At 48.9% G+C, this 27,617-nt stretch overlaps 1 protein-coding gene across 1 annotated transcript; it reads left to right on the top strand.

The window, feature by feature from the left end:
- The first annotated feature begins 13,139 nt into the window (after positions 1-13,139).
- On the top strand, positions 13,140-26,736 carry ENO1 (enolase 1). Its single transcript, XM_043486140.1, has 12 exons — positions 13,140-13,296; positions 15,562-15,655; positions 18,115-18,210; positions 19,476-19,534; positions 21,175-21,244; positions 21,702-21,835; positions 22,196-22,418; positions 23,269-23,466; positions 24,102-24,303; positions 24,706-24,814; positions 25,045-25,103; positions 26,318-26,736. Exons 2-12 carry the CDS (start codon positions 15,571-15,573, stop codon positions 26,385-26,387), a joined length of 1,305 nt encoding a protein of 434 aa, XP_043342075.1. The 5' UTR covers positions 13,140-13,296; positions 15,562-15,570; the 3' UTR covers positions 26,388-26,736.
- Positions 26,737-27,617: the final 881 nt, after the last annotated feature.

The raw sequence follows: 27,617 nt of genomic DNA, 5'->3' as shown, positions 1-27,617 counted from the left end.
ATCTCTCACATGAAGAGATTTAGCGATCTTTTATGTATGGGAAGATGCAAGCATCTGGGCTTGCTGAAATCATTTCTTTCATACGCATGTAGCTATCTGGGGCCCATCTTACTTTCTTTATTGTTCACATACTAATTACTTGTTAACCGTTAGAGACAGTGAATGTAGCGGATGGCCACCTCTCACAACCCCCCAGCTCTTCAGTGCTTACCAGGGAGGAAGGAGCTGATGGCTTCCAAATAGCTGGCTTTGTTTCACCTGGGCTCAGAAATTTACATTTGGAAAAGCCTTGTTTACTGGTAGAGCAGAAAATATTCCATTTCACAGTAGAAACTGATGTCTTTTCTTTTCCCCTTGCGGTTATATTCTTCCAGCATATTTATTATAGATTCTGACCCAAAGCATTGCTGCAAATCAAATAAGCAGACGGGTAATTCTTCCTGCTAAGAAGGGGGACCCTTCCCTACCTACTTCCATAAGATGCTGTGCTAAGGTTCTGACTGTTTTTCAGGGGAGTAAAATGCAGGAATCAAAGACTTTGATGTACACTTATAGCTACACACACCCTACACCCAACACACATGCAACACTTGCCTGGCACAGGAAAGGGCAAGGAGCCAGGACAACCCACGTGAGAGGCCTCTCGCCTCCTCCTTCCAAGGACATCTCCTGAGAAGCTGGGAGAAGAGGAGAGAAAATGAACAGGTTCTTTGAGAGAATATGGAGAGATTTGCGACTCATGTAACAGAATTCCTGAGTTTAAAGTTTGAACACTATGATGACCTGAGGTGAGGGAATAGTGACAGTTTACAGAACTCACAGAAAAGTTAATTCATTTGTTCCAGTGATATAGATATTCCAAGAAGGAATTAATCAGGGTGACCTTGGGAGTAGAGAGGGCCATGGACCTTTTCAGGAATTTAAAGCAGAAGCCTTAGCCACAGAAAATATGCACAGCCACCTCACTTTTGTACACAGTTTGGGGCATTCCTTGGACCTCTGACAGCTAGTTTGTGGGACTCTTGCCCAGATTAAGAAACTGTGCTTTGCAGTAAATGGGACATAGTATATTGACTCTTCTGAGAAATAAGAATAAATTAAAGTCATAGTACAAGAAGCACTGCCAAGACATAAGCCCCTGTCTGTGGAGCTGGTATCTATGGCTCTGGCAGGAGTAAAACTCTGTCCAGAGTAAACCCAAAGACACCATTAAGATGGAACCAAGAGACGCCCTTGGCATCACATTAGCAAGACCCGGGACCAGGTCCAAACGGGGCGGACTTTAATTGAAAACAGAAGCATCTTTGTCTTTGCTGAATCATCTTTGTCTTTCCTGGATTCAAAAAGCTGTTTGCAATGAATGGAATAAGAGGCAGGAGACTGGAATATTAATTCTCAGCCTTGGTTTTCTTGGGTTTTTTTAAACTTTTTTTAAAATGTTTTTTATGTTGTTGGTTTTTTTATATATATATATATATATATATTGAGATCAGCCTTGGGGTTTTTATTTTTTCTTTTTTTTCAGCTGAAGGTAAGTTTCACAGATGATTTAAAGCTATTCTAAAAATCTCAAAAGGAATACAAGTAAATTAATTTATATATATACACATATATATGTACATTTGCATACCATGGAGCGAGTGCAGACCCCAGACTCACCCCAAACAGCTCCCAGTGGCAGGAACTGCATGTTTTTTTGGAAAAGATTCTATTTTCTCCTAAATTGAGTAGCTCCTCAGCCTCCCTGGACATTCTCTCTGTAATCCTCGTCCTCATTTCTGGAGCCACTAATATTAAATGTATGCCCTTTGCTGCCTAATAATCCTGCAACCAAACCTTTTTTGGCTTTCAAGACCCCGCAAATCTTCTTTCCTCCCAGGGAGGAGGAGGAGGGCTGTGGTACTTCAGCCTCAGCCCCCAGTCCTACTTCTCTTGAGAGGTCTCTGTGGGCTTGTTACTCAGACCTGAGCTCTCTTCCCCAGACCTTCACACTAGACGGGCATCTTCTATTAAATATTCAAATATTAGCAGCCACATCACCCTGGGCCAGGAATTAAGGTGAAGCAAATGAAGCATTTGCCTTGGGCAAAAAATTTAAGACTGCCAAGAACCACAGAAATCAAGAGAGTTCATATTTTGAAATACCAACACCAAAAATCCACAATGAGCAAAATATCAAAATTTTAAATAAGAACCTGATGCAAGAGGAAATATATATAACCCCCAGTATGTTTTAATGTATTCTTAATAGTTGATTGTTTTCCAAATATCAAAATGGTTGAAAAAATATTTAAAAATTAGAAAGTAGGCATATTAAAACTCACATTACTTGAAGTTTACATATTTTACTTATACCAAAAAAATTTATTATAATTTTACTTTCCTGGCTGTAACGGAAGAAACCTCATCAATAATCTTTTCCAAATCTTGTATAATATGCACACTATTGTTAGGAGAAGCACACTCTGCAACCCCCGACCCTGGCCAGGCATCATAGTAACCATTTGTGTGAGTTGTTTTACGACAGGAGGTCCTGGTAAGGAACATGGAATGAGTAAGCCACCACCAACCGGAAGCGTTCGGGAAAGGTCAAAAGGTGACACCACATGTCCAACCATCTCCCAGAATCCTTCTTGCTGGCATCCATCCTGCCTGAGCAATGCATGCACCACCAGGAAGGACCCTGAGTCAGAGTGGTTGGTCAGAGACAACCCAGAAACTAATCCCTTCACCACAAAACCGAAGACTGTGAGCCAGGTGGCAGAGAAATCCTCCTGGGTTCCCTTCGCCTACTGCTTTCTGCCCAGGCATCCCTTCCCAATAAAATCTCTTGCTTTGTCAGCACATGTGTTTCCTCAGACAATTCATTTCAGAGTATTAGACAAGAACCCACTTTCAGGCCTTGGAAGGAGTCCCCATTACTGCAACAGTATTATGATGACCAATCACACCCCCACAAGGCTTACATTGAACTAAGTTTGAAAGCAGGGTCATCGCATGCATGCCCTCAGACTGCAACACCCAAGGGTACTGCCTCTAAAGAGTCATCATTTCCATCACAGCCATCTTTCTTATTTTGACATTTTGATATTTTTATTAAAACTATAGAATCCTAAGATGGAAGCAAAAAGTCTCAAGGAAGAGGTGGCTTTTTGTGATCCCCACACACGTGCCTTCTGGCCCAAGGGCAGCCCTGCTCTCATGAGTTTTGTCCCATTGATGCCTGCTTGCCCCTCTTCCTTGATACTTGGTTCTTATCTTCCCAGTCTTATTTAGTAGTTATTGATTTTATCACAAACTCTCTTCGAGGAATCTCAGACTCTTTTTGGAAGTAGGTGGGGTAGATATAAATAATTCTATGCTTTGCCCACATTCAGATCATCTGCAAAAACCATCAGCTCGGCTTGCAAATACATCTGGAATCCAATCGCTTCTCCTGTCGCCACTGCTACCAGCCCAGAGACCAATGGAGCCACCATCATCTCTCCCCTAGACAGGCCTCCTGTTTCCAGCCCTGCCCCCATGGAAGGCTGTTTCCTTGGTGGCCCCAAAGAGCCCGCCTCCTAGTATCCACTCTGGTGGGTAGCCCCTCCCACACTGATACTAGGCTTGATCATATGACCTGCTTCAGCCACTGGGACATCAGCAAGAGGTATCTCCATCAGCTCTTCACACTGAGACTTGTCCTTTTGAATGGATGCTTCTTGGCCTACAGCTACCATCAAAGAAGTGGGGGCAGACAAGGGGTGGGCTAAATTTCTCTATAAAGTTTAGATTAGGCTTTGCAAGTCTGTTGTGACTACTCAGCTTTGCCACTGTAGCTTGAAAGCAGCCACAGACAATATGTAAACAAAGGTACATGGCTGTGTTTCAATAAAATTTTACTTACAAAAACAGATTTGGCCCATGGGCCATAGTTTGTTAACTCCTGAGCTAGACTACCAATTGAGGAGGGGCTGCAGGGAGATACCCTGCAAGTTAGGAGGTCGTACCAGGTTGAATAGTGTCCCCCAAAACTTCACATCTGCATAGAACCTGTGAATGTGAACTTCTTTGTAAGTACAGTCTTTGCAGATGTAATCAAATTTTGATAAGGTCATATTGGATTAAGGGGGGCTTTAAGTCCAATGTGACTTGCTTATAAAAAGAGAGAAAAGGAGTGGTGCTAATCCTTGGTTCACTCAGTTGCGTTGAGGTGGCCAAAGCCTGACTAGTCTTGAAGCCCTTCCAAAGGCTCTGTGAGAGTGGCAGGCACACATAAACCCCTCTAAAGGGGGCACTTTATTGGTCTGGCAGCCTGCTTGGCTGTCTGCTGCAAATCCTGAGTCAGCCCTTCACTAGGGCAGCTGTCTGGCCCAACTCTGCTGATCTGTGAATTTACGGCTGCCTGTTCTTGCCACCCTCATCCAGGGGCAAGCCTTCAGTCTGAGATCAGCCCCTTAGGAGACCCATGCAGCTGGGTCTCAATTCCCCCAATCTGCATTGCTCTTCTGGCCACAAGAATATCCCAACAGATTCTGACAAATGCTGTCCTGAAATCTACTCTCTCCTCCCTACTTTCCTGGCTACCAGGAAACAAACAAATAAACACATCAGTCAGGGAATTCCAACATAGAAGCTCTGCAGACTTTGCTTCATGGGAACTGTCAAGGGTTGGAGAAAATCAGAGTTTCTACCCTTTTGTTTAGGAAATGCTAGCAATGCCACCACAAGTGTGGGATTGGGGACGTTTTGTAACTGGAACTCAAACTGCCATATGGTGTAACTGCCACACCCGCTCTGCAGGCTGCTCTCTTTTTCCGGCTGCAAACCTTTAGAGAGAACACCGCAGACATGAGGTCTTCCTGAGTCCTATTTCTCAAAACCTGATGCTGCTGTGGTTAAATTCTGTGCATGGCTATAGTTTGGAGAAGGAAATAGCAACCCACTCTGTTATTCTTGCCTAGGAAATCCAATGGACAGAGGAGCCTGGTGGGCTACAGTCCATGGGGTCCCAAGAGTCGGACACGACTGAGCGAATAAACCACCACCACCACATGCTTATAGTCATGGGGTGGATGTGCAAATTAAGGGAAGGATTTTTGGACTGAATGTCGTTGCATCTCATTCAGACCCAAGGGCAAGTGGAACTTCATCTTGGGAGAGCAGGATGCTGAGTGGTTGGGGGTGAGGGCCGGGAGCCAGGTTTGCCCACCGCAGCTATTCACTAGTTTAGGGCTTGGTCAGCTCAGATCACCTCTCTGTGCTTGAAAAGCATAAATGACTGCATGGAACAGGATTATTTGAGCTACAGAGCTACACCTGGCAGATAACAAGGCCTCCCCTAACGTTATCAACCACTGATAGGAGGAAGAAGCATTTTCTCACTATCAGGCCATCCATGCAAAGCCTCCACGGAAACCCTACTGTCATGAGTCACAAAGGGTCACTTCCTTTTTTAAAAAATTGGCTGCACCAGGTCTTAGTTGCTGCATGTACAGTATAATTCCCCAACCAGGGATCGAACCTGGGCCTCCTGCCTTGGGAATGTTGAGTGTTAGTCACTGGACCACCAGGGAAGTCCCTCCACTTGCTTCTGGAGGAAAACCTGGCTCCTGTTTGCCGTCTGGAGCTCACATACTGCACCACTTGACTGTTACCAAGCGAAAGTTCAGGTGCCTGACACACAGTGAGGCCAAACAATACCGAAATGTTGGCGTTTGTAACAGAGGACGGTTATTGCAGGGCCAAGCAAGCAGACAGATGGCTCATGCCCCCCAAAACCTGGAACTCCACCAAAGGGTTTCAGAAAAGCATTTTTAAAAACAAGGTGAGGGAGGGGTGTGGTTAGTTGACCCAATCTTCTTGGTGTAGGAATCCTTTGTTCTAGTAGTTGTCCATGTAGGTCAGGTCATGATGGTTCTCTAAATGTCCAATAAGACAAATGTTTGTCTCTATTCTGCAACTTTTAACCTCTCTATAAATGAAAAAGTGTTACATTCTTAAGGTCAGAGCCTTGAGAATGGACTAGCCTGTATATTTCAGGCTACAGACAACATTTTTCTTTTTTGGCCATGCCACATGGCTTGCAGAATCTTACATCTCCAACCAGGGATGGAACCTGGAAGTGAAAATGCCAACCATTAAGTCCTAACCACTGGACTGCCAGGGAATCCCCTGTAGGCAACATTCTTAAAGCAAAGCAAGAGCAATAGAATATAGAAATTAAAAACAGATCTAATACGGAGTCAGACTTGTTCTTCCCTGTTATGTGACTTCTCTTTCCTTCACAGCAACTGGCATTTTGGAGTCTGCCATCCGAGGGTCCCGTACCCTGGCTGAGACGGGCCTGGGACCTGGGACCCTTGCCAGCGGTGCTGCAATGCTGGTACCTGGACAATCCTCTCCTCCTCAAGCCACAAAATACAAAGAAACTATATGGTACTGAAAATAACTGTGGGCATGGGCAATTGGGACAAATTTAGGACCACAAGATAGAAAAAGACAAAAAAATGCAATGGCCATTTCTGAAGAGCCAGGAGCAAGAACTGGGTGTTGGGAGCAAAAGCAGGGCGCTGCACGTGGCTCCTGCTCACACCACCACCTAAGGGTGGGCAGAACAACTAAGCCACCACTGTGATCAGACCCCTGGGCACACCCCCACCCTCATCCCTTGTAAGGAACAAGCTGGCCCCTGCTTCTTCTTTTTGCTCCCTCTTGCAGCTAGTGTAATAAAGCCCAATAAAACCTTGCCTGAATTTCCTGTCTGGCCTCTAGTCAATTTCTATTGATGGGGAAGGCCAAGGACTCTGGTTGGTATCACAGCCTATAGGAGGGCCACCAGCCTGGCTGATAGATCGAGGTTTCTTCGCCCCTGGGCTGCAGCTACCCTGGGCATCCCTTCAAGAGAAAACCTTAAAAACTGTGAGGAAAAGGGGATGGGAAAGGATAGAGATGAAAAGGAGAAACTGCTGGGGCAGGGGGCCAAATGCAGCTGCTATTTAGAACTATCAGTGCCCTGCAGGCCTCCATTCCAGCTGTAAGCAAGGATTCCCAAACTGATGATAAGAGCCACCTGGGGCAGTGACAGCTCAAAACTGCCTCCAGACGGTGGTCTTTTCACACCCATTTCAGAGATAAAGGCGCTGAGGCACAGCAGATCCTCTCAGAACTGTTTGACACAAGATAGCAACCTTGCACTGAGATTTTCTCTGGCTGGTGCAGAACTCCTCCGAGTTCGCATTTGCTCCCCCACCTTCATTAGCTGCCCTCAGTCCTCAGTCCTGGGGCTTATTTAACCCCTCTTTATTACTCCCCTCATTTGGGAACCACTGATAAGTGCCTCATACTGTGCTCTCCCTTCTGCCTCCCCAAACATCTGCCTTATCCACACCCTACCTCCACAGCTGACTTTGGAAGGCAAAGGAGGGGCTGTTGACAGACAGCAGGGAGCCCTAAGAGGTGCCCTCAAAACCATGATGGGGTAGAATGCTGACTGTAATTTACAGAGTTTACATAGGTTTCCTTAAGCAAAAGTCTTGGAAAGGGGGTTATTGAAAATTGATCAAATTTCTAGAAAAAAATTGTAAAGGAAGAGCTGAATTTTATTTTTGCCATCCAGGTCAAAACTCATGTACACTTCTGGTTGTGGACTTAAAAAACGCTCACAACCTGAATGTTGAGAGTTACACTTTCTTTAGTGGGAATTTTTAGGACTTCAAGCCTAGGAGACAGCATCTCAAGTGACCCTGAGAGAGATGCTCTGAAGAGGTGAAGAAAGAAGCCACGTTATATAGAAGTTTTTTAACAAAGGGCAAGTGATCTGAACATCAAAAGGTAATTGTTAATTAAAGAAAACCAGATATCTCAAGTTAAGGAATTTAGTCCTTTACTATGTGTGGGAAGATGCAAGAGTCTGGTCTCACTGAAATCATTTCTTTGATATGCACCTCGGCTATCTGGGGCCAGTATCCTGTTTCCACATCCTGGGCTAACTCAGGACTCTCCAGGCAGTCGCAGTAGTCTGAAGGCTGCTCAATTGTAGGTATTCTTTCCTTCCTGTGTTCCCTCAGGGCTCACCATCCGTGGTGGCTTCAACTGTTGGTGACTGTGACATCTTTGTTCACTGATACGGCAGGAAATATTCCATCTCTCATGAAAACACAAATACTTTGTTGGGTTTTGAAAAATATTTATTTACTTGGCTGCACCAGGTCTCAGCTGCAGCATGGGGGATCTTTAGCTGTGGCATGGCTTGAACCCGGGTCTGCTGCATTAGGAGCGTGGAGTCTTAGCCACTGGACTGAGGCAGGAGGTACACGGGTCGCCCCACGGTAAAGCGATTGGAGATTCACTCCCCGTGGGCCAAAACTCCAAGACAAGAATAGCAGGACAATCAAGGGAGGAGGCTGGGCCCTCCTCAGACCACATATTTCTCATTCCTGAAGTCAGGAGACCTCCTTGATCACATGTGCGCAGAAAAGCTCCTTGGAGGTCAAAAGGAGAGCAACGTCTAAGGATGCTCTGAAAAAAAAGTACGTAGTCGTTCAGTTATGTCCGACTCTTTGCAACCCCATGGTCTGTCCATGGGATTCTTGAGGCAAGAATACTGGAGTGGGTTGCCATGCCCTCCTCCAGGGATCTTCCCAACCCAGGGATTGAACCGAGGTCTCCTGCATTGCAGGCAGATTCCTTACCATCTGAACTACCAGGGAAGCACAAAGGATGCCCTACCCCTAGGCTTTTTTGGTAGAATCTGTCTTAGCTAAGAGATGTGTGCACACACATGGAAGGATCCTGAGATATACCAAATATGGACTGTGAACCAGGCAACTCAAAATGACTGACCAAAGGAAAACTGGAAGAAATATCCTATATAAGTGATTTAAACAACCAGGGGGGTGCAACTCAGTGACTCTCTAAGTCTGCCCATGTGTCTATCTATATGTGCTGTACTCTTTTTTTCTCCTAATAAATACTTTACTTGCTTAACTACTGTCTTTGTGGAATTTCTTTTCTGCAAAGCTGAAGGGCCAGAGTCCTTGTCACTGACCACCGGTCTAGTGGCTAGGATTTGGGGCTCACACCATCATGACCTGGCCTAAGTCTCTCCCTGGGAACCCAAGCTCTGCTCCAAGCCATTACATGCCGAGGCCACTGGAGATCAGGACCACCAGGGAAGTCTCAAAAGAATACTTTGGAAAACAAAGTCCTAGGTATTTGTCCTAGAGAAACTCTTGCACCTGTACTCAAGAGATATTCGAAACCAAGTTCATAGTGGCAATGTTGTTATTAACAAGACAGAAAGAATCAGGAAACTCAAATACATACTGATAGGAAAATGTGGATAGTCACAATGGAACACTATTCAGCACCGAAACAAACTGTCTCCAGCTCACAAATGTCCAGTGGAGCAAAAAAAATATTGTAGCAAAGGCCACAAATAGTACAATGCCATTTATATAAAGTTCAATAAATATTTAAATACCGCAGAGAAAAGCCAGGATTTAGGATTGTGGCTACCTCTGGGGCCAGGGAAGAATATACAGGAGACACAAATGGCATTGCCAGTATCCCATTTTTTAAGCTGGTAAGTTAGGTACACAGACATTTATTATTTTTTTACATTGAATATATTTTATGCAGTCTTTGGTATATGTGAAATACTTAGTGTGTAGGATGGGGAAAAATGCACTACCTAAAAGTTGAGGATTATGTTTTATTCAGTGGATTTACTGAGCACTTAAGCCCAGGATACAGCCTCTCAGACAGCTCTGAGGGACTATTCCAAAGAGGTATGGGAGGAGCCAGGATATATAAGAGTTTTTGAAAAAACAAAAACTCAGGTAACCAAACATCAAGATTACTGCTAACTAAAGAAAAATGGGACATCTCAAGTTAATGAATTCAGCACTTTTCTATGTACAAGAAGATACAAGAGTCCAGGCTGAATGAAATTATTCCTTTGAGATGCACCATAACTCTCTAGGGCAGGTATCCTATTCTTCTCCATCCAGAATCCCCTCTTGAGTGCTGAGGTGGCTGCAGTGGCTGATGGCTTGATGATTGTAGCATCCTTTGTTGTTCAGTCGCTCAGTTGTGTCCAACTCTTTGCGACCCCATGAATTGCAGCATGCCAGGCTTCCCTGTCCTCCACTATTTCCAGGAGCTTGCTCAAACTCATGTCCATTGAGTTGGTGATGTCACCCAACCATCTCATCCTCTTTCGTTCCCTTCTCCTGCCTTCAGTCTTTCCCAGCATCAGGGACTTTTCCAATGAGTCAGTTATTCGCATCAGATGACCAAAGTGTTGGAGCTTCAGCTTCAGCATCAACCCTTCCAATGAACACTCAGGGTTGATTTCCTTTAGGATTGACTGGTTTGATCTCCTTGCTGTCCAAGGGACTCTCAAGAGTCTTCTCCAGCACCACAGTATGAAGGCATCAATTCTTCGGCACTTAGCCTTCTTTATTGTCCAGCTCTCACATCCGTATATGACTATTGGAAAAAACCATAGCTTTGACTATATGGACATTTGTTGGCAAAGTAACATCCTTTGGTTACTGAGAAGGCAGGTAACATTCCTTGTTCACAGAGGTAAACACAGAAACTTCCTAGACTGCTAGGAGCGGGGATCCCCCTAGATCCCCTGAGGTCCTTCTTCACTCCTCTGAACTTTTATCTCCTTAGGCCTTCTTCTCTAACCCTGGAGTTTCCTATCTGGATAAAGACCTGCCTTTCAAAAAAGGTGTGCCCCCTTTTCTGGCCAGCAGTTGAAAACTGACCAGCAGTTTTCAACCAGGGGTGTGCAGACCACAGACAGAATCACTATGACCCAGGTGGATCACAGGCTGCTGAAGCTTTGTCTTCCCTCAATCCTGGCGTTCCCCCTGCAAACATCATGCAGTCCCTACCTGCAGTGTGTTCTTCTGATAAGAGCCTTGTACACACATTTTTCCTCCTTGCCCACCAGCAAGGCGAATGCCTTTGGTCTGCCACTGCATTAAAACTGCTCACCCAGCATACTGTCAGTGATAAATAATAAATAAAAGCCTGTAACAAAGTAGATGGCCTGCACTGGACTGAAGGCACCCATGAGTTCCATAGCCTGCTAACGAATCCTCAGGAGCCGTGGAGACAGGCAGAGCATTTGGCAGCCTGTGAATTTTGGAAAGGATAGGAGGACATCTCTACTAATCATTAACATTTGAGCTCCTATTTGAGGTCGAAGTGCTGTGGCTCAAAATGCTGTGGAGCGGCCTCCAAGAATCTTGCAATAGCAGCAGTCTGAGATCATGTTCTACATTTGATTTCCTGCGAAGAATCACTGATTGTGGCCAGGAAGCTGTCATAAGAGCCATGTCTTTCTATCTTTCTCTAACCATTTTAACAGAAAATGAGATTGTTCTGGAGCCCTTTCAGGGCCACACCTTAGAATTGCTCTGAAAATAAGAGCTGTAAGTGTCTGATTTCTGTAGAACTCTTAAGGTTCAGGAGATGGTGACTGTTGATTTAGCTGCTGAGTCATGGGGCTGGGATCTTGGTTTTAAGCAGTCTGAAACATCAGTGTATTGTTGGGGAAATCACAAACTCTGCTTGCAAAATTCATATAATTCTCTGGCAAACATTTTACAATTTCCTTGTTGCTTTTTTTGCTGGATTTAACCCTAAAGTTCTTTCTTCTTAGTCAGTAGGCCTTCAGCTTTATCCAAAGCTAGTGATTAAGGAAGAAAAGCAGGTTTTGCAGCTGACAAGAAGAAATAATAATTTGAATACACACTTTGATCTCTCTATGCAATGTATTAAACCTGAAGATGTATGACACGGTTTTAGCTCTCTGAATTACAGACCAAGAGGAGCGCTAAGAAAGTACAAATAATTCTTATTGGAAAATGAAGCCCTCCCTCGAGTGTGAGTGTTTGGGGTGGGGGTGGGGGGGGATGTACTGAAGAACAGATTTAAAACGGGAATCAGTTCTTTCTTCAGCACAGGGTAAAACAACTACATCTACTGTTGTCTATTTTTCATTCGTCAGACCACTGAGGAATATTGCCTATTTTGAACTTTGAGAAATCCCCCAGGATCTGTGTGAAATTCCACTGCCAAACCAGGGCTCCCCTAGCAGCTCAGACGGTAAAGGATCCGCGAGCAATGCAGGAGATCCCAGTTCTATCCCTGGGTTGGGAAGATACCCTAGAGAAGCAAATAGCAACCCATTCCAGTATCCTTGCCCGGAAAATTCCATGGACAGAGGAGCCTGGTGGGCTACAGTTCATGGTGGTCGCAAAGAGTCGGACACGACTGAGCGACTAACACACACACACATACACACACACAAGCCAGGACAAGTATGGTTCACATGGATGAGAAAGGGAGGGATGGGGCCTCATTTTAAGATGCAACATTAACAAGAGCCTCAGAATGAACCAACCCTGGGCACGCACATGGAGGAGTGCCTGGGCCATAGGAAGTGCTCAAAATCCTTTCCTCTATCTTGGCCTAATAACTCATGTGTGACCGACGCACAAGGACAAAGGGACCGTGTCACCTTGGCGGGCGGCCGGGAACGCAGGGCGCAGGCGCGGGTGAGCGCACGTGGCCATGCTCCCGGCTCGGCGGCCGGGGAGCTGGGTAGGCGCACGCGGCCGGCAACGTCCCCCTGCCACTGGGGTCTCCAGCACAGCGCACCGGGGAGAGGGGTGGGGCGGCCAGAAAGGACCGGCCGCGAAGGTCGTCACCAAGGTCGTGGGCCGGACGTGCGGCGCCGGAGGGACGCTGCGTGCGTGCGGGACTCGGAGTACGTGACGGAACCCGGAGTCCTCATGCCGGCTGCGCCGCCCCGCCCCTCCTCTCCCCGGGGGCCCCAGAGCCACAGATTCCGCTCCCAGAGCCACAGATTCCGCTCCGCCGGCGCGGGGGGGAAGGGGCCCTCAGCCCGACGTGGAGCGAAGGGGGACTGGGACTCGTCCATACCCCCACCCATTTGCGGGGGCACCGGGGACGGCCCAGCCCAGTCCCGCCCCACCTCCCTGGTATGTCGCCCCCTCTAACCATCCGCAGCGGCCACAGCTCCGCCCTTCCCTCGGACGAGAGACCGAGTGACGGCGCGCTGGGCCAATGGCAAGGCGTCTCGGAGGGGGCGGGCCTGAGGGGCGGGAAGTGGGCGTGGTCCCCTCCGGGCTAGGCAGGAAGTCCTGGCCAGCGGCGGGGAGAAGAGCTCGGGGTACTCGGAGCGCTCGGACGTTGCGACTTATCGCTCATCCTCGGTGTCTGCAGCACCCTCTGCTTCTCTCTCGGGCGGCGACCTCCGGCGGCAGGGTGAGAACTCGAGGAAGGGCTACCGAGAAAGCTCCCGGGCGGGAGGCGCGTGGGTCCCCAGGGCCCGCGGGCGCTCCTGCCGGTCAGACTGCGGGTGGGAGGTTCGGCTGGGATGGGGAAGGGATGAGTCCGCGCTTGCGACTGGCCTCCCTGGCCAGAGTCGCGGCTCGACAATGGGGCACAGCGCCCGGTTTCTCCGGAGGGGAAAGTGCAGCTCAGCCTGAGATTATGGGTTACGGGGCCGCGTAACTGTCCCGGGAGACCAGGGGTACAGCACGCGGTCACCAAGACAACAGGAGGCGAGGGTAGAAGATTTGGGAAGCGCTCCAGGTCCAAACTGCGTGCTCGTTAAAGCCAGGCCCTTCCGAAAATTGACAAAGGGGCCGGGAAAGGAGAGATTCCCGCGAAGCTGCAACTCCCCGCTCCGGGCCCCGCGCCCCTACCTCCCGCTGGTGGCCCCCAGCCTGGCGCCTGGGTGTCCAGCCCGTCGCTGCTGCGGAATGAGCAGGGACTAATGTGGGTTCAGAAGGCGCTTGTGCTGGAAGAGACTGCAGCGGAGCCGGGGAGTCATTGGAAAGCCCTCCCGGCGACCTCGCCCAGGTCGGGCACGAGCCGCTCTCGGCTCCCCGGGCTGGCCACCAACAGTCAACCCCTGGTCTGACATAAAAAGGATGTATTTTACGAAATCTTCCTCTTCGCTGCTTCCTCTGCAATGTGGTCTTCCCCTTGAGCGGTGTGGGCAGCCGATTGACCTGTTTCCGGGGCACGTGTAGGCCCCGGCTGCCCGGTCTGCCCATGCTGCCCCTGGTATGGGGTTCAGTCTAGGCCGGTAAAAAGCCGTGCAGGCTCCCAGTCAGACCCACCTTCCCCTCTCTCTGTGCTCATAGCATTTTAATGACTTAGGAGAAAAGTTTTCCTAGCCATTTAAAGATAAATTGAATTTTATTTTTACATCATGAAATAAGTTGATTACTTTGTTTTATATCACTAAAAGGAAGCCAAAAATGAAATCTTACAACTGTGTGATGAGGTAGTGAAATGAAGATGTGTTTGAAAGTGTATCTAAAATCTGTAAAGTAAATCAGTGGTTGGCCTGAGGATGAGGGGACAGTGACTGGAAATGGCCTAAGGGAACTTTTTGGCAGTGATAAATGTTACACAGGTAGGATTTCCCAAACCCCAAAGTTAACTAGAATCTTATTTTTTTATTTTTTTTTAACTAGAATTTTAAAATGAAAAAAAATTTAAGCAAATTTACCTTTTTGTAAGATAGGAGATTAAAAACTAGATGTCTTTTTATTGGCTAATGAATAAAAACTCCATTGTTACAAAGACAAAGCCACACACGTGATTTCATGTCTAATTTTGAAACTTAAAAAGATGCCGTTTGCTGCTTCAGAACATTCCAGAGAAGATACTGGAGGAGGGCCCAGTTAGATAATGGCTTCTGAGCAGTGACTAGGTGTCTACCTCTGTCTTACAAGTTGTTCAATTAGTTTATTTCTTGGAGAGCCTCTGGGAGGGAAAGCAAGAAAAGGAGGACTTTTTTTTCTTTTTAGCTCTTGATATTTACTCTTTGTAGCTGCAACCCCCACCTTTTTTTAAGGTGTTTTCGAAGGAAACTTCTCTTGGCATATCCTGGTGCTCAAAGAATCATTTTTCTAGGTACAATTCATGACTTTCATAATTAAGATTTTTAGATGGGGTGAAATGCCCATTGAAAGAAACACTAATTAGATAATGTTATTTTTGTGCCCTGTCTTGCTAAAGACCCAAGCACTGTGAGGTTTGAAAGGCTCAGAAATTGGCAAAGCTCACAGCACACCGACCAAGAGGCTCACTCCTCCTTTCCAAACTCATAATTTCTGATTATCCTATACCGACCTATTAAATATCCTCCTGCTGCTTCAAATTACCTAATGAATTGTGTTTCTAGCTTTTAATTCACTGTTCTGCTACAAACCAGATTTTCCTCCTGTAGTTTTTTTTTTTTTTTTTAAATCCCACCAGCACACACGTGGTCAGGCTTTCTTTGCTTGCAGGACCAGCCCTGAACTAGTAGGGCCTTTCAGAGCTGCCCCCCACCAACTTTTTAGGAACAATTCCCACTGCTTTCCAGCAGGCATTTTCTAGTCACCCTTCCTACATTAATTTTTAGTTATATGCACTCTTTCCTAGTCTAGGAATCCTCAGATGTGACCTCTTGAATAACGAGTTGAGCCTTTGTTATGGTTCATGGAAAATGTGAACTGTGTTTCCCTGCAGAAATTCACCATGTCCATCCTCAAGGTCCACGCCAGAGAGATCTTTGACTCTCGTGGGAATCCCACTGTTGAAGTTGATCTCTTCACGGCGAAAGGTATGTGCTGCTTTTGATTCTATAATCCTTGGCACCACATTCCATTTAAAGCTTTAAATGACAGAGCCTTAGGCAAGAAACAGCTTGTGGTCTTGAAAGCCTTTCTTTCTGATCTGCACATGCTGGTAGGCTGTGCTCCGAGGTTGGGAGGCCAGAGGCCCTTGTGCTTCTTGGTATGTAGAGAAGGACACAGGTCAGCTCCAAGGTTACTGAGGTAGGGAGGTAAGGTGATACCTTGTCCCTAAAAGGGCCTGTCACTCGTTTGCCTCACAGCTTGTTGTGACCAAATAAGTAGGTACAGTGCGATAGGATCGATCTTCCTTGAAAAGGAAAGAGATTAGGGGAGTATAAGGGTATATATAGCGCTCTTAGCTCTGCTTCCAGAGATCACTCTTAGAGGATCAGGGACAGTTTTTACTTGGGAGTGTTGGGACATTCCAGAGGCTGGTATTTTTACCTGGCTATAAGTCCACATAGGAAAAATTTGCCCACATTTGAAAAGAATAGGATGGGTCCCCCTTAAAATCTCCCCTCCTTAATCTTTTTTACTTTAAGAAAATCTGGTGCTTCCCTAGCCGCTGTGTTACCTCCAGCAACATCTCAGCCATTTTCTAAATGGCCCAAGTGTGTGAAGTTGGAAAGGAACCTGCCAGTCAGAGCTGAGTCATGGTCTGAATCACAGGCCTGGCAGAGGAACCTCCAGCCCATCCCTTCCTGTCCTGCCTTCCCCCTTGCCCAGAAAGTGAAGGCCCCTCAAGTCTAGATTTATCCAGCAGAAGCCTACCTGTGGTTACTGTAGGGGTTGCCATGAGAACACCATTCCTTCTGGGCATGTGCCTTGTGGATTCTCAGACTGCAAGAATTTCCTTTCAGTTTATGAGATTGGTTCACTTAGAGAGTGGAACTTTCCACTTGGAAATTAACGGACTTTGAACGACGAAAAAAGACCCAGGATGCTAGAAGATTGTTGAGAGGGAGGCATTTTCTTTGAAACTCTTTAAAATGACTAAAATTAATGTCTTTTAACATTTAAATGAATGGAACTTTCTCTTATGTGTCTTAATCCTTTTCAGGAAGAAAAAAAGCGCCAGAAAATCATAAATTTGTTAAGAACCTTTCATCACTTCTTTCTTAGAATTTATTTTTAGGCCAGTTTTAGGTTCGCAGCAAAATCAAGTGGAAAGTAGTGTTCCCATCTACCCCCCATCCCCACTATCAACACTCTCACCTGAGCAGTAGTTAGAGTCAAACCTGCATTGACACGTTATCACCCAAAGTCCATAATTGACCTTCTTTACCTAGACTAACCTTTGTTAGAGTCAAGCCTGCATTGACACGTTATCAGCCAAAGTCCATAGCTGACCTTAGGGTCATTCTTCCATCGCTTCTTCACCTCGTCCAGAGCTGATGGATATAGAGAAAGCCAGGGCCTGGATACAAAGAACGTGTGGCCCACTGCTCACACAGTCATGTGGTAACACAAGCACATAACCAAGCGTGACTGAGATACGTGGTTGGGTTTTTTCCTCTTGAGTTGAGTTGCCTTCACATCCCCACACCCCCCAGTTCTCAGAGGGGAAGTCCCTGACAATTTCAAGGAGATTCGAGAGGCTGCTTGCACTTCCTGCTCCCCTCACCCTGTCTGCCCCATGTAACCGGATCTCTGCGGTACCTTTCCAGACACCGTCTGTCCTCCAAGGACAGCTGCCACTTTCTGCTCCACACTCTAGGCTTAGCCAGGCGGCCGGTTTCTGTATCTGCAGGACTGTGATTGGGTTCTTGTGTGATTAACTCTGCGCCTTTGTTGTCCTTATTCCTTTTCTCTTCCAACCTGTCCTGTTAGGCAGAGAACCTCCAAATAGCATTCACTGCTGCCTAAGCTGAGGCACATGAGCTGTAGTGATTCCTCTTGAACCATCACCTTCTAGACGTGAAAGGTAGCAACCCGATCTCAGTTGTCTAAGGGAAGCTTAGCAACAGTGCTCTCTAGCCCGACTGTCTAAAATAGCTTGGTGTTTCCGTGGGTTACTAGCTCCTAGAACATGATAAATCCCACAAGTGGATTCATGGTGTTTCTGTTGGACTGTGTGGCTGGGGGTGGTCCATGGACCAGCTGCAGGGCACCACCTGGGAGCTTTTAGGGATGTGGACTCAAATGTCCTGTCATGTCTCAGGATCTGGATTTTAACCCACAGGTGCTGTGTGCACACATTAAAACTGGAGAAGCTCTGCTCTAGACCTTTATCTTTAAACTAGGGAAATTCATTAGCTCTGCTGTAGTGTCTTCGGTATAAAGTCAAAAGCACAGGAGGCAGGAGGAACAGCCATCTTAGTCTCCCCGATGTTGGAAGGAGGTGACCATTTCCTGAGGGCAGATGCCCTCTGTGCTGGGAGGGATCTAGGAGCTATTGCTTAATCATTAGTAAACATTTTTCTCTCCTTCCTCTCTCAACATCCAGGTCTCTTCAGAGCTGCTGTGCCCAGTGGCGCCTCAACTGGAATCTATGAGGCCCTGGAGCTCCGGGACAATGATAAGACGCGCTACATGGGGAAAGGTGAGTGCAGACCCACCTCCCTCCTCCCTGCAGCTTGCATCTGAGGGCAGGAGACCTCTGATTGGCCCAGGGTGTGGACGGCGAGCATGATGCCAGGGTCCCTGAGCCTGTAACCCAAGGCAGGCATTTTCACATTCTTTCTCCTGTGATTTGTCTCCAGTCTGTGAAGAACTCCTGGTTGGGCCAGGGAATGAGGGAGAAGAAGACACGTTAGCTAGTGCCCAGGAGAAGCCTTTGTCCTCCAGGAGGGCTCTGAGGGCCTTCCCGGCCTGCAGGCCTCTTCCCGGGGTGTGGTCTCAGGGCTTGGAGGCTTCCAACTCATCATGGATAGATCAGTTGTTGTCTCTCTGGCAGAGCTGGCCTCCAGTGGTCTGTGTGCACATGTTCACCTTTCTGCAGATAGAACCCCCGAGGCCAGGCCACAGGAAAGCAGACGGGGCTGGACTGCACTCTCCACGGAGCGGTGTCACCCGGGGATGGGAATTGGTTCTGGAGAGAAGGCAGGAGCACAGGCTGCGTCACAGTTTGTGGCCCTCCCGAGGGCACGAGTGGGCTGCCAACTTTCCAGGGGAGGGCGATGAGGAACACTGCATCAGAGGGGCAACAGCGAGCGAGGTCAGGTTGAGGGGGACACAGGGCCAGGTCACAGTGGCTCCACTGCAGGAGGGCAGCTTCTGGAAAGAGCTCTCCTGAGGGGTCTCACTGGCAGCCCAGGTGGACGCCTGCCCACGGCAGGAGGAGCGCCCCACCTCAGTTATGATGAGGACGAATGCATGGTCCCCACCGCCTTCTCCCCACCTTCCTGTCCTGTTCCTCTCTTTCTCTCACTCGGCGTCCTTCACAAACCTGTTCTCTTCTGAGTCTTTCTTTTTTCCTTCTCTGTCAATCTCTGCTGGTCAGGTGTCTCCAGACCCGTTAAGTATATTAACGAGTTCCTGGCACCAGCCTTGTGCACACAGGTAATACACGGGGCGTCCTTTAGCCTCTGCAGTTGGCCTGTCCAGTGCATGGTCTTGCCAACTAACCTCCCTCCAGACAGTCTGTTTGGCGGCTTTTTGTGTGGCTCTAACCCGTGGGGGTCCTAGGTAAGAGCACTCAGACTGGGCCAGAAAGCCCTCCGATTCCGGGGGGAGAGGGCCAGGGGTCCCGTTGAAGGTCTCTGGTGGGCTCTGAATATCTGGGTGAATATGGTGAGCGGTTCTCCAGCAGTGCTGCTCAAGCCTCTCTCATCAGCATCGGTAATTTGATTTGATTATTCCTTCTAGGTGTCTCAAAGGCTGTTGAGCACATCAATAAAACTATTGCGCCTGCCCTGGTTAGCAAGGTAGGACCTGCCTCCTGATGACTAATGTATATTAATGCTATCAGAGCGCCGCCCAGTCCAGGCCGGGGGGCTTTCCTGTTTAAGGAAGAGCTTATTCTGAGAGCTAAAGAAGCTGGTGGGATTCCCTGTCGTGCATGCGAGTTACTTGGCCTTTGCTGACCCGCCCTCTGCCTGCGTGGCCATGTCTAACAGAGCATGGAACTGGATCCGAGGGACGGGAGGCTCCAAGAGCCTTGATGTTTCCCAGCAGTGATCTTAACCTCTGGGGAGTTAAGATCCAGATTTTAAGGGTGGCTCCCAGGGGTGTTGAATGTAGTACCCATGGCAACTGACTCATTTTTCATGAGCTGTGGAATTACTTACTATATGTTTAAACAGCAGAACTCTTGTTAAATAAAATCCTATTTGGAGCCTCAATATGGCAAACAGATATAAGTGGAGCCGCTGTAGAGGAAGTGGGGCTGGGGACCTCACAGCCCAACCTGCTCAGCTGTTTTTTGTCGATTTTGTCCTTCCTCCAGCCCCTCCCTCCCAGTCTCCTATGGCTGAGCCTGGCCTCATGTGTCCTCCTTGGCGTGGTCCCTCTCCCAGGTCCACTCTGTGCCCATGGCAAGTGGCAGCTCTGCTGGTTCTATTCCCAGCTTGCCTGCTGTGGCCAGCCCACGTGACCTGCTGTGATTGGTCCCTAGGCAGAGTTTCCATCACTGCTCTGCCATCCCAGCCTCCTGGCCCCCTCTGCACACCCCTGTTCTTCGTTGTGCCTCGGTGCCCTCAGCTGGCACGGCTGACTGTGAGCAGGGCTTTCCTGGACATTTTCTTTTGTTGGTTACTCCTGGTGAGTGTTGGCCCCAAGCCATCTGCTGGGGTGACCTCGAACTTTACCCAAAGTTGCCTTGACACGAAAGTTAAAAGATGCCGAAGTGTTAACACGGTGTGATGGACTTAAAGAGATTTTTGTTTTCTTTTTGTATTTTAGTTTTTTAATGAGAAAGATGATAAATAATTTGCTGTTGGGAAGTTTTTAAAGTAATGTTGACTTTTATTTCATTACTTTGAGCCAGTTTTTAAGATGCCAATTTGGTTACTTTATACTCTCACTAAAAGTATTCATTTTGGTCAGTTATCAAACATTTTGGGGACTTCCCTGGCAGTCCAGTGATTAAGACTTCACACTCCCAATGCAGGGGGCCTAGGTTTGATCCCTGGTCAGGGAACTAAGATCCCACATGCCACACACAACCTGGCCTAAAACATTAAATAAAGATGATGATGATTATTATTTTTTGGCCTTGTGGACTACCTACAAATCTTGTATCTCCCATCAGATATTCAGACGTCCTCACTGAGGACAGCTGAGTGACAGCAGAAACTGACTTTGATTAGCACAGCTCTTCAAATAAAGAACAATGAGTTCTGTTGTTCTCCGGCCCCCAAAGTCACAATGCTGGGAGAAGTACGTGATGCTCTTAAAGCCTGTGAAGGGCAGTGTTGTGTCTGTTTTCCCCTGACATGGATAAGCACAAAACCGACCTGGGCTTTGCACAGTTCCCAAGGCTGGTGGCTCTGTGACAGGAGGGCCCAGGGCGTGTGGGTAGAAGCACCATTCCCTCCAAGCAGCTCACCCTCCCTTCTCCCTGCAGAAGCTGAATGTCGTGGAGCAGGAGAAGATCGACAAGCTGATGATAGAGATGGACGGCACAGAAAATAAGTGTGAGTGGCCAGAGTGGAATCTTCGCCAGGAAGGTCGTAGCTTCTCCTGAAGACTCTTTAAGTCCCTTGGGGAGAGGTCATGTCGTCCCTAATAATAAGTTATATGACCAGATACCTGTGGTCCTTGCCTCACGTTCATAAATTACGTTTTTAAATATCAGGAGTACAGCCAGCTGACAGCAGCAGGTGTGGAGGGTTACTCAGAAGAGGCCGTGCTTCAGATAGTCCAGCAACTTGCAGAACTTTCTAGAGTTCCATAGACCAAAGAAAGGGCTTTCTCTTTTGGGGAAAGAGCAGATGAGTGTATGTGGGAAGTAGGCTGTTGCATTTCTGGTGTGATAGAGAAGAGGTTCAGAATACAATCCAGGGCGCACACAGTGGTGGTCCAGGCAGGAAAGCCAGCTGGAGGAAGGCTGGTGGGTAAGACATGCCTTCATTTAACTCTGTTCTGTTCCAGCCAAGTTTGGTGCAAATGCCATCCTGGGTGTGTCCCTGGCTGTCTGCAAGGCTGGTGCCGTGGAGAAGGGGGTGCCCCTTTACCGCCACATCGCCGACTTGGCTGGCAATGCTGAGGTCATCCTGCCAGTTCCAGTGAGTGGCTGGTTTGAGCTTCCCGTGTGTGGAGGAGGGGGTGTTTGCTTTCTCGTGGGGACCCGAGACCTCCCACCTCTCCAGCTCATCCATATGTGATCCTCCAGCACGAGGGTACGAGCAGGCTCTGGGAGTCTCGGCTGCAGACGACTCTGCCAGCACCGGCTGACAGTGACCTTGAGCACCCGTCTCCTCAATTGTCGATGGGAGAGGGCCTCTGTACTTGTTGGGTTGTGTGCACCTGTGGTGGTGGCTGCAGTGCAGTGATGCACGGGCTCCATGTGGAGCTGGGCACTGGGGGGCTGCTGGGGGTGGGGAGACCCTCCAGGCCAGAAGCTACACTCCTCTCTCCCCCCACAGGCTTTCAACGTCATCAACGGTGGCTCTCACGCTGGCAACAAGCTGGCCATGCAGGAGTTTATGATCCTTCCTGTTGGGGCCGAAAACTTCCGGGAGGCCATGCGCATTGGAGCAGAGGTTTACCACAACCTGAAGAACGTCATCAAGGAGAAATACGGGAAGGACGCCACCAATGTGGGAGACGAGGGCGGCTTTGCCCCCAACATCCTGGAAAACAAAGAAGGTAGTGACTCCAAGGGAGCCCCAACCCTGGGCACCGTGGGCCCCCTCCACGCCCCACCCCCGACCATAAAATCTAGGGTTCCAAGCATATATCATGGGCTTCAGGGACGGTTAGTGAAAGGAAATGTCTATCCTGACCTTTGGGTCAGTCATACACAATAGCTGACATTCGACTATGTTAACTTATAAAAAACCGGCCCTTTCACGTGGTTTGAATCTTGGGCACCTTTGCTGTTCAACAGTAGCCAGTGTCTTGGTCAGTTTCCCTGCAGGCAGTGCTTCTGAGTGAGGCTGACCCTGAGCCTGGACCCGGACAGCAGAGCCTAGTGGCAGGGCCTCGGCATGGGGCTCCCTGTCAGTCCGCTGGGCTCCCTCTTGGATCGCAGCCTCTTGTTCAGTCACTTAAATCGTGTCTTGACTCTTCGATCCTGTGGACTACAGCATTCCAGGGTTCCTATCCTTCACCCTCTCCTGGAGTTAGCTCAGATTCATGTCCATTTAGTCAGTGATGCTGTCTAACCATCTTATCCTCTGTCTTGGCTCTATTTAAAGCCTGTTCTTTGGGACAGCTGATCTCAGCTGGTCACTGTAACTGTATCTTGGCCAGCACAGCTGTTCTTTGGTGCTAAATTTGGGAGCATTTGTCAGTGAAAAAGCCTCTGAGAATCAGTTTCCAACTTGGCCATGCACTCGTGGCCCTGAGCAAAGGTTTCTTGCCCCAGAACATAAAAAGGTTCCTGGAATCTTGAGACTGGTGGCTGGGGCCAGAGTACCTTATCCTCCCTCTGTTACGGTTCCCACTGGGCAGAGCTGGCCTGGTCTCCAAAGTCATCACCACCATCTCTTTCCAGCCCTGGAGCTGCTGAAGAATGCCATCGGCAAGGCTGGCTATAGTGACAAGGTCGTCATCGGCATGGACGTAGCTGCCTCTGAGTTCTATAGGTCGGGCAAGTATGACCTGGACTTCAAGTCGCCTGATGACCCCAACAGGTACATCACACCCGACGAGCTGGCCAACCTGTACAAGTCCTTCATCAGGGACTACCCAGGTGAGTGTTCCAAGGCGGCTGCGGGTGTGAGTGGCGGGTATTGCCGGCCTGCGGTGGTGACGTGTGAGCACCTTGTGTCACTGTCAGAACAGCCTCGTGAATGAGCAGATGTTAGGCAAGGACCTTTGAAAACTGGGACTGCCAGGCACTCCTCTAGGCTCTGTGTTACCTGATGCGCACGGGAGAGGGGACAGTGAGGCAGAGAGTGGGTTAGAACTTGCCCAGGGGCGCTCAGCCAACAGTGGCACAGGTGTTCACACCAGGCAGTGCCTCTGAGTGCCCGCATTAACATTGAGCACCTTGGTGGAGATGGGGCTGGAACGCAAACCCCAGAGTCACCCCTCTGGGTCCACAGCCCTGTTCTTACCCTCGGTGGCACTAAACTGAGAACCCCCCGGGCAGTAGGTTTTCTGCCTCCACAACCATGGGATTGCAGGATTGCAATTACTGTGCTCCCTGTCACAGGAGGGCTGGGTAGGGCGGACTCCTTCCAGGACTTGCTTTAGGGATGGGCTGTCTGCAGGTGAGAGGGGCGAGGCCAGGTGAGCCTCAGTTCAGGGGAGGGGGACTCCAGCGGCGTTGGTGGTCAGCAGCCTGGGAGGCCACCCTGATAAAACACATTCTACTCTTCTCAGTGGTGTCTATCGAGGACCCCTTTGACCAGGATGACTGGGAAGCTTGGCAGAAGTTCACTGCCAGCGCGGGGATCCAGGTGGTCGGGGACGACCTCACGGTGACCAACCCCAAGCGGATCGCCAAGGCCGTGAGCGAGAAATCGTGCAACTGCCTCCTGCTCAAAGTGAACCAGATCGGCTCTGTTACCGAGTCCCTGCAGGCGTGAGTGCCCTCCCTCTGGGGGCAGCTCTTGTGAAGAGAGGGGCCTGAACCTGGTGGTGGGGAGGGTCTTCTGATTGGAACTACAGGTGACATTTAAAGTTAGCAATGGCCCCCAGGGGCCTGGGACATTTGGCCCTTGTGGCCTGGTCCTGACCACTGGGTGTCCGTGCACCCACTATTCCATATCACACAGAGAATGTCAGTCCGGGCATGCACACACCTCTCTCAAGGAGGCTGAACCCACTTGTTTTCCAAATGTGACTACAGGGCAGAGAACATCCTTGGGCCTTCAGGGGAGGTCGAGGGTTATCCTTTTCCCAGCAGTTGAGGGCTCGGGAGGCCAGGAGGGGCTGCGGTGCCTGAGCCGCGGAACCATGCCATCTGGTTTTCTCTGGCTCCTAGGTGCAAGCTGGCCCAGTCCAACGGGTGGGGCGTCATGGTGTCGCATCGCTCCGGGGAGACTGAGGACACCTTCATTGCTGACCTGGTGGTGGGGCTGTGCACGGGGCAGGTAAGGAGCTCCCTGACACGAAGGGCGGGCCTCGCTTCTCTCCTGAACACAGACCTGGGGTGGGGGTGGAGAGAATGGAGTCCTGGGTGCCCCTTTTACCCCCCCTTCCTAGGTCAGAGAGCCTGCTTAAGGCCTTGCTGTCTTTGCCTGGCACCCTGCCCCTGCCCAAAGCGTCCAAGAGGATTCAGTGTCCACTGTAAGCAGCTGTGGCCTTTGTTTTCTGCTTACAGATCAAGACTGGTGCCCCATGCCGATCCGAGCGCTTGGCCAAGTACAACCAGATCCTCAGGTAAGAGGCTGCCAGCGCTGAGTGTGGGCTTGATCTCCGGGAGGAGCCCCAGGCTGTGCTCGGCCGTACGAGGTGGGGCAGGCGCCCGGCCCCAGTGGTGTTAGGCTGGGGCCAGTCAGGCACCTGACAGCCCTCCCCTGGAGCAGGCCTGCTCCGCACTACCTGCCTGGTGGCTGCTGGGGGGAGAGGGAACCGCTCCCCTCCAGACAATTGAATCCTAGAATTTAGGGGGGCTACAAGGGGGCCTTAGTGATTGTCTCACTTCACAGCCTTGTTTTGTGGACAGGATAACAGAGCTCAGGGAGAGGAAGAAAAATTGCCAAAGGGTAAACTGCAGGGTTTCCAGTGTTTGGCGCCTTCGGACACTCTAGTCTCTCCCTTTTTTGTCCTTGGGAAGCTTTGCCTATAAACACAGGAAGACCTGCCCTTCTGTTCTTTTCTTCTAGTCTTGAAGGGAAGAGGAACATCCATTTCATAAGTCCTCCCACATTACCCCATCTTTAAAACTTCATCCTGGAAAATGCCAAGCACATAAAATATAAGTGAATAGTAGACTGTACTCCCTCTCCATCATGTGCATGTACCCGCTGTTCATATTCCTCCGTGTTCTGTGTCTACACCCTTTTCTGACAAATCTTAAAGCAAATTCCAGGCATTTTATGATTTCACTTGTGTATATTTCAGATAAAGATTTACTTTTGTTTTTTAACATAACCACTCTACCATGATGGTTCCCACGATTAGTGGTAATTTCTTAGTGCCAACATCGGGTCTGTTCATCTAGTCTGTCTCCTCTCTTGTTGCAAAGTGACCATTTCTTTTTTTGACATCAGGATCCAAACAGTTCACGCTGATGAGTGCCCCCACCCTTTTGCCCTGTACCACTTATTGGTTCAAGAAACTGGGTTATCCTTTCATTTTAAAAATCTTTTTTTTTTTTTCTTTAAGTATTCTAAGAAATCACAGTCCTACCATTTCTTACATTAGGAAGGCGGGGAAGGAAGGAGACCAGGTGCATGAGAAGAGCCCATATTTTCTATTCCTGGCAACTCCAAGAAGTTCAAGTTTAGGGATTAGTTGGGCAGACTGAACGAGGGTTGAGTCCCGAAGTTCTTAACAAGTGTGTCCTTGACCATCTCTCTGGGTGGGAAAATTTACTGCATTGAAGTTTGACGTCTGTCTTTCTCTCCCCATCTCTCTTCCTGCTTCCTAAGAATTGAAGAGGAACTGGGCAGCAAGGCCAAGTTTGCCGGCAGGAGCTTCAGAAACCCGCTCGCCAAGTAAGCTGTGGGCGGGCGAGCCCCTGCAGTCACTCGTTGGCTCCTTAGACCTGCGTCTCATGTCACCGGGCAGTGTGAGGCCCCCGCTGCTGCCCACAGGGGCCTCTGGTAGTTACCTGCCCTCTCCTCGTCCTGTGACGTCCCCACCGCTTCCTTAGACCTGCAGAAGCCACGCCTGACCCTCTGGAGCCCTGCTGGAAACCCTAGCTCTGTCATCACGTACTTGGCCCAAATCATTGTTCTCACCTCACTTCCACCAAGTATTCAGAGCCATGTGTATCTAGATTGTCATCTCTGAAGTGTCCAGTGGGTTCATGTGCAAAATAAAAAGGCCTGAGTGACCCATAAACTTATGCCCTATGTGTATGAAGTGGTCTCTGAGTCTGTCCTCACATCTTGGGTATTCAGGAATCACCTCTACAAGAACCAGATAGAAGTGTCATGATAGAAGGAACAGGAGTTTGTGGAGGACGTTGTATAAGTCCTTGGGGGAGGGCATGTTGGGGAAAAGGTGAGAGAGGGGTCAACCGGTGCCCTGCAGCAGCGGCGGGTCGGTGCCAGGATGCAGGGCCCGACTTCAGGACCAAACTTCTTGTTTGGGAGAGAAAAATGCAGAGCTCTCACAGGGTGCCTCAAGGACAGCTAAATAAGTTAAAATTTAATTCATTCCTTATTTTCGTCTGCCTGATCTCAAATGCTCAGAAGCTCCATGTCGCAGATACCCACTGCTTCGGGTACTGCAGGTATGAAGTGCTAGTGTTGCAGAAAGCACCGTCTGGAGTAATGGATGAGCACCAGCGAGAGGTGAGAATACTGTAGCTGCTCTGCCCTCTGCCCCTTGAGGTCTGGTGTTACACTAGCATTTTAGTTTCTTCCCCTGACTTGATACAAATCCCTTGAATTGTGTTTTAATACTCTGGCGAGAGTCCCTTGCACTGCAAGGAAAGCCAACCAGTCCATCCTAAAGGAAATCAGCCCTGAATATTCATTGGAAGGACTGATGCTGACCTGATACAAAGAACTGACCCATTGAAAAGACCCTGATACTGGGAAAGACTGAAGGCAGGGGGTGGGGTGAGGGAGAAGGGGATCACCCAGTAAACTCTGGGAGTTGGTGATGGACAGGGAGGCCTGTCCACGTGGTCGCAAAGTCAAACGACTGACTGAACTGAACCCAGCGAGGCCCCCTTGTGGACATTCTTGTTCATTGCTCATCTCTCAACCCAAGAAGCAG

The sequence above is a fragment of the Cervus canadensis genome, chromosome 13 (genome assembly GCF_019320065.1).
Source record: "Cervus canadensis isolate Bull #8, Minnesota chromosome 13, ASM1932006v1, whole genome shotgun sequence".
Taxonomy (NCBI): Eukaryota; Metazoa; Chordata; class Mammalia; order Artiodactyla; family Cervidae; genus Cervus; species Cervus canadensis.
The sequence above is the reverse complement of the archived record's forward strand: the minus strand, read 5'-3'. Positions and strand labels throughout refer to the sequence as shown.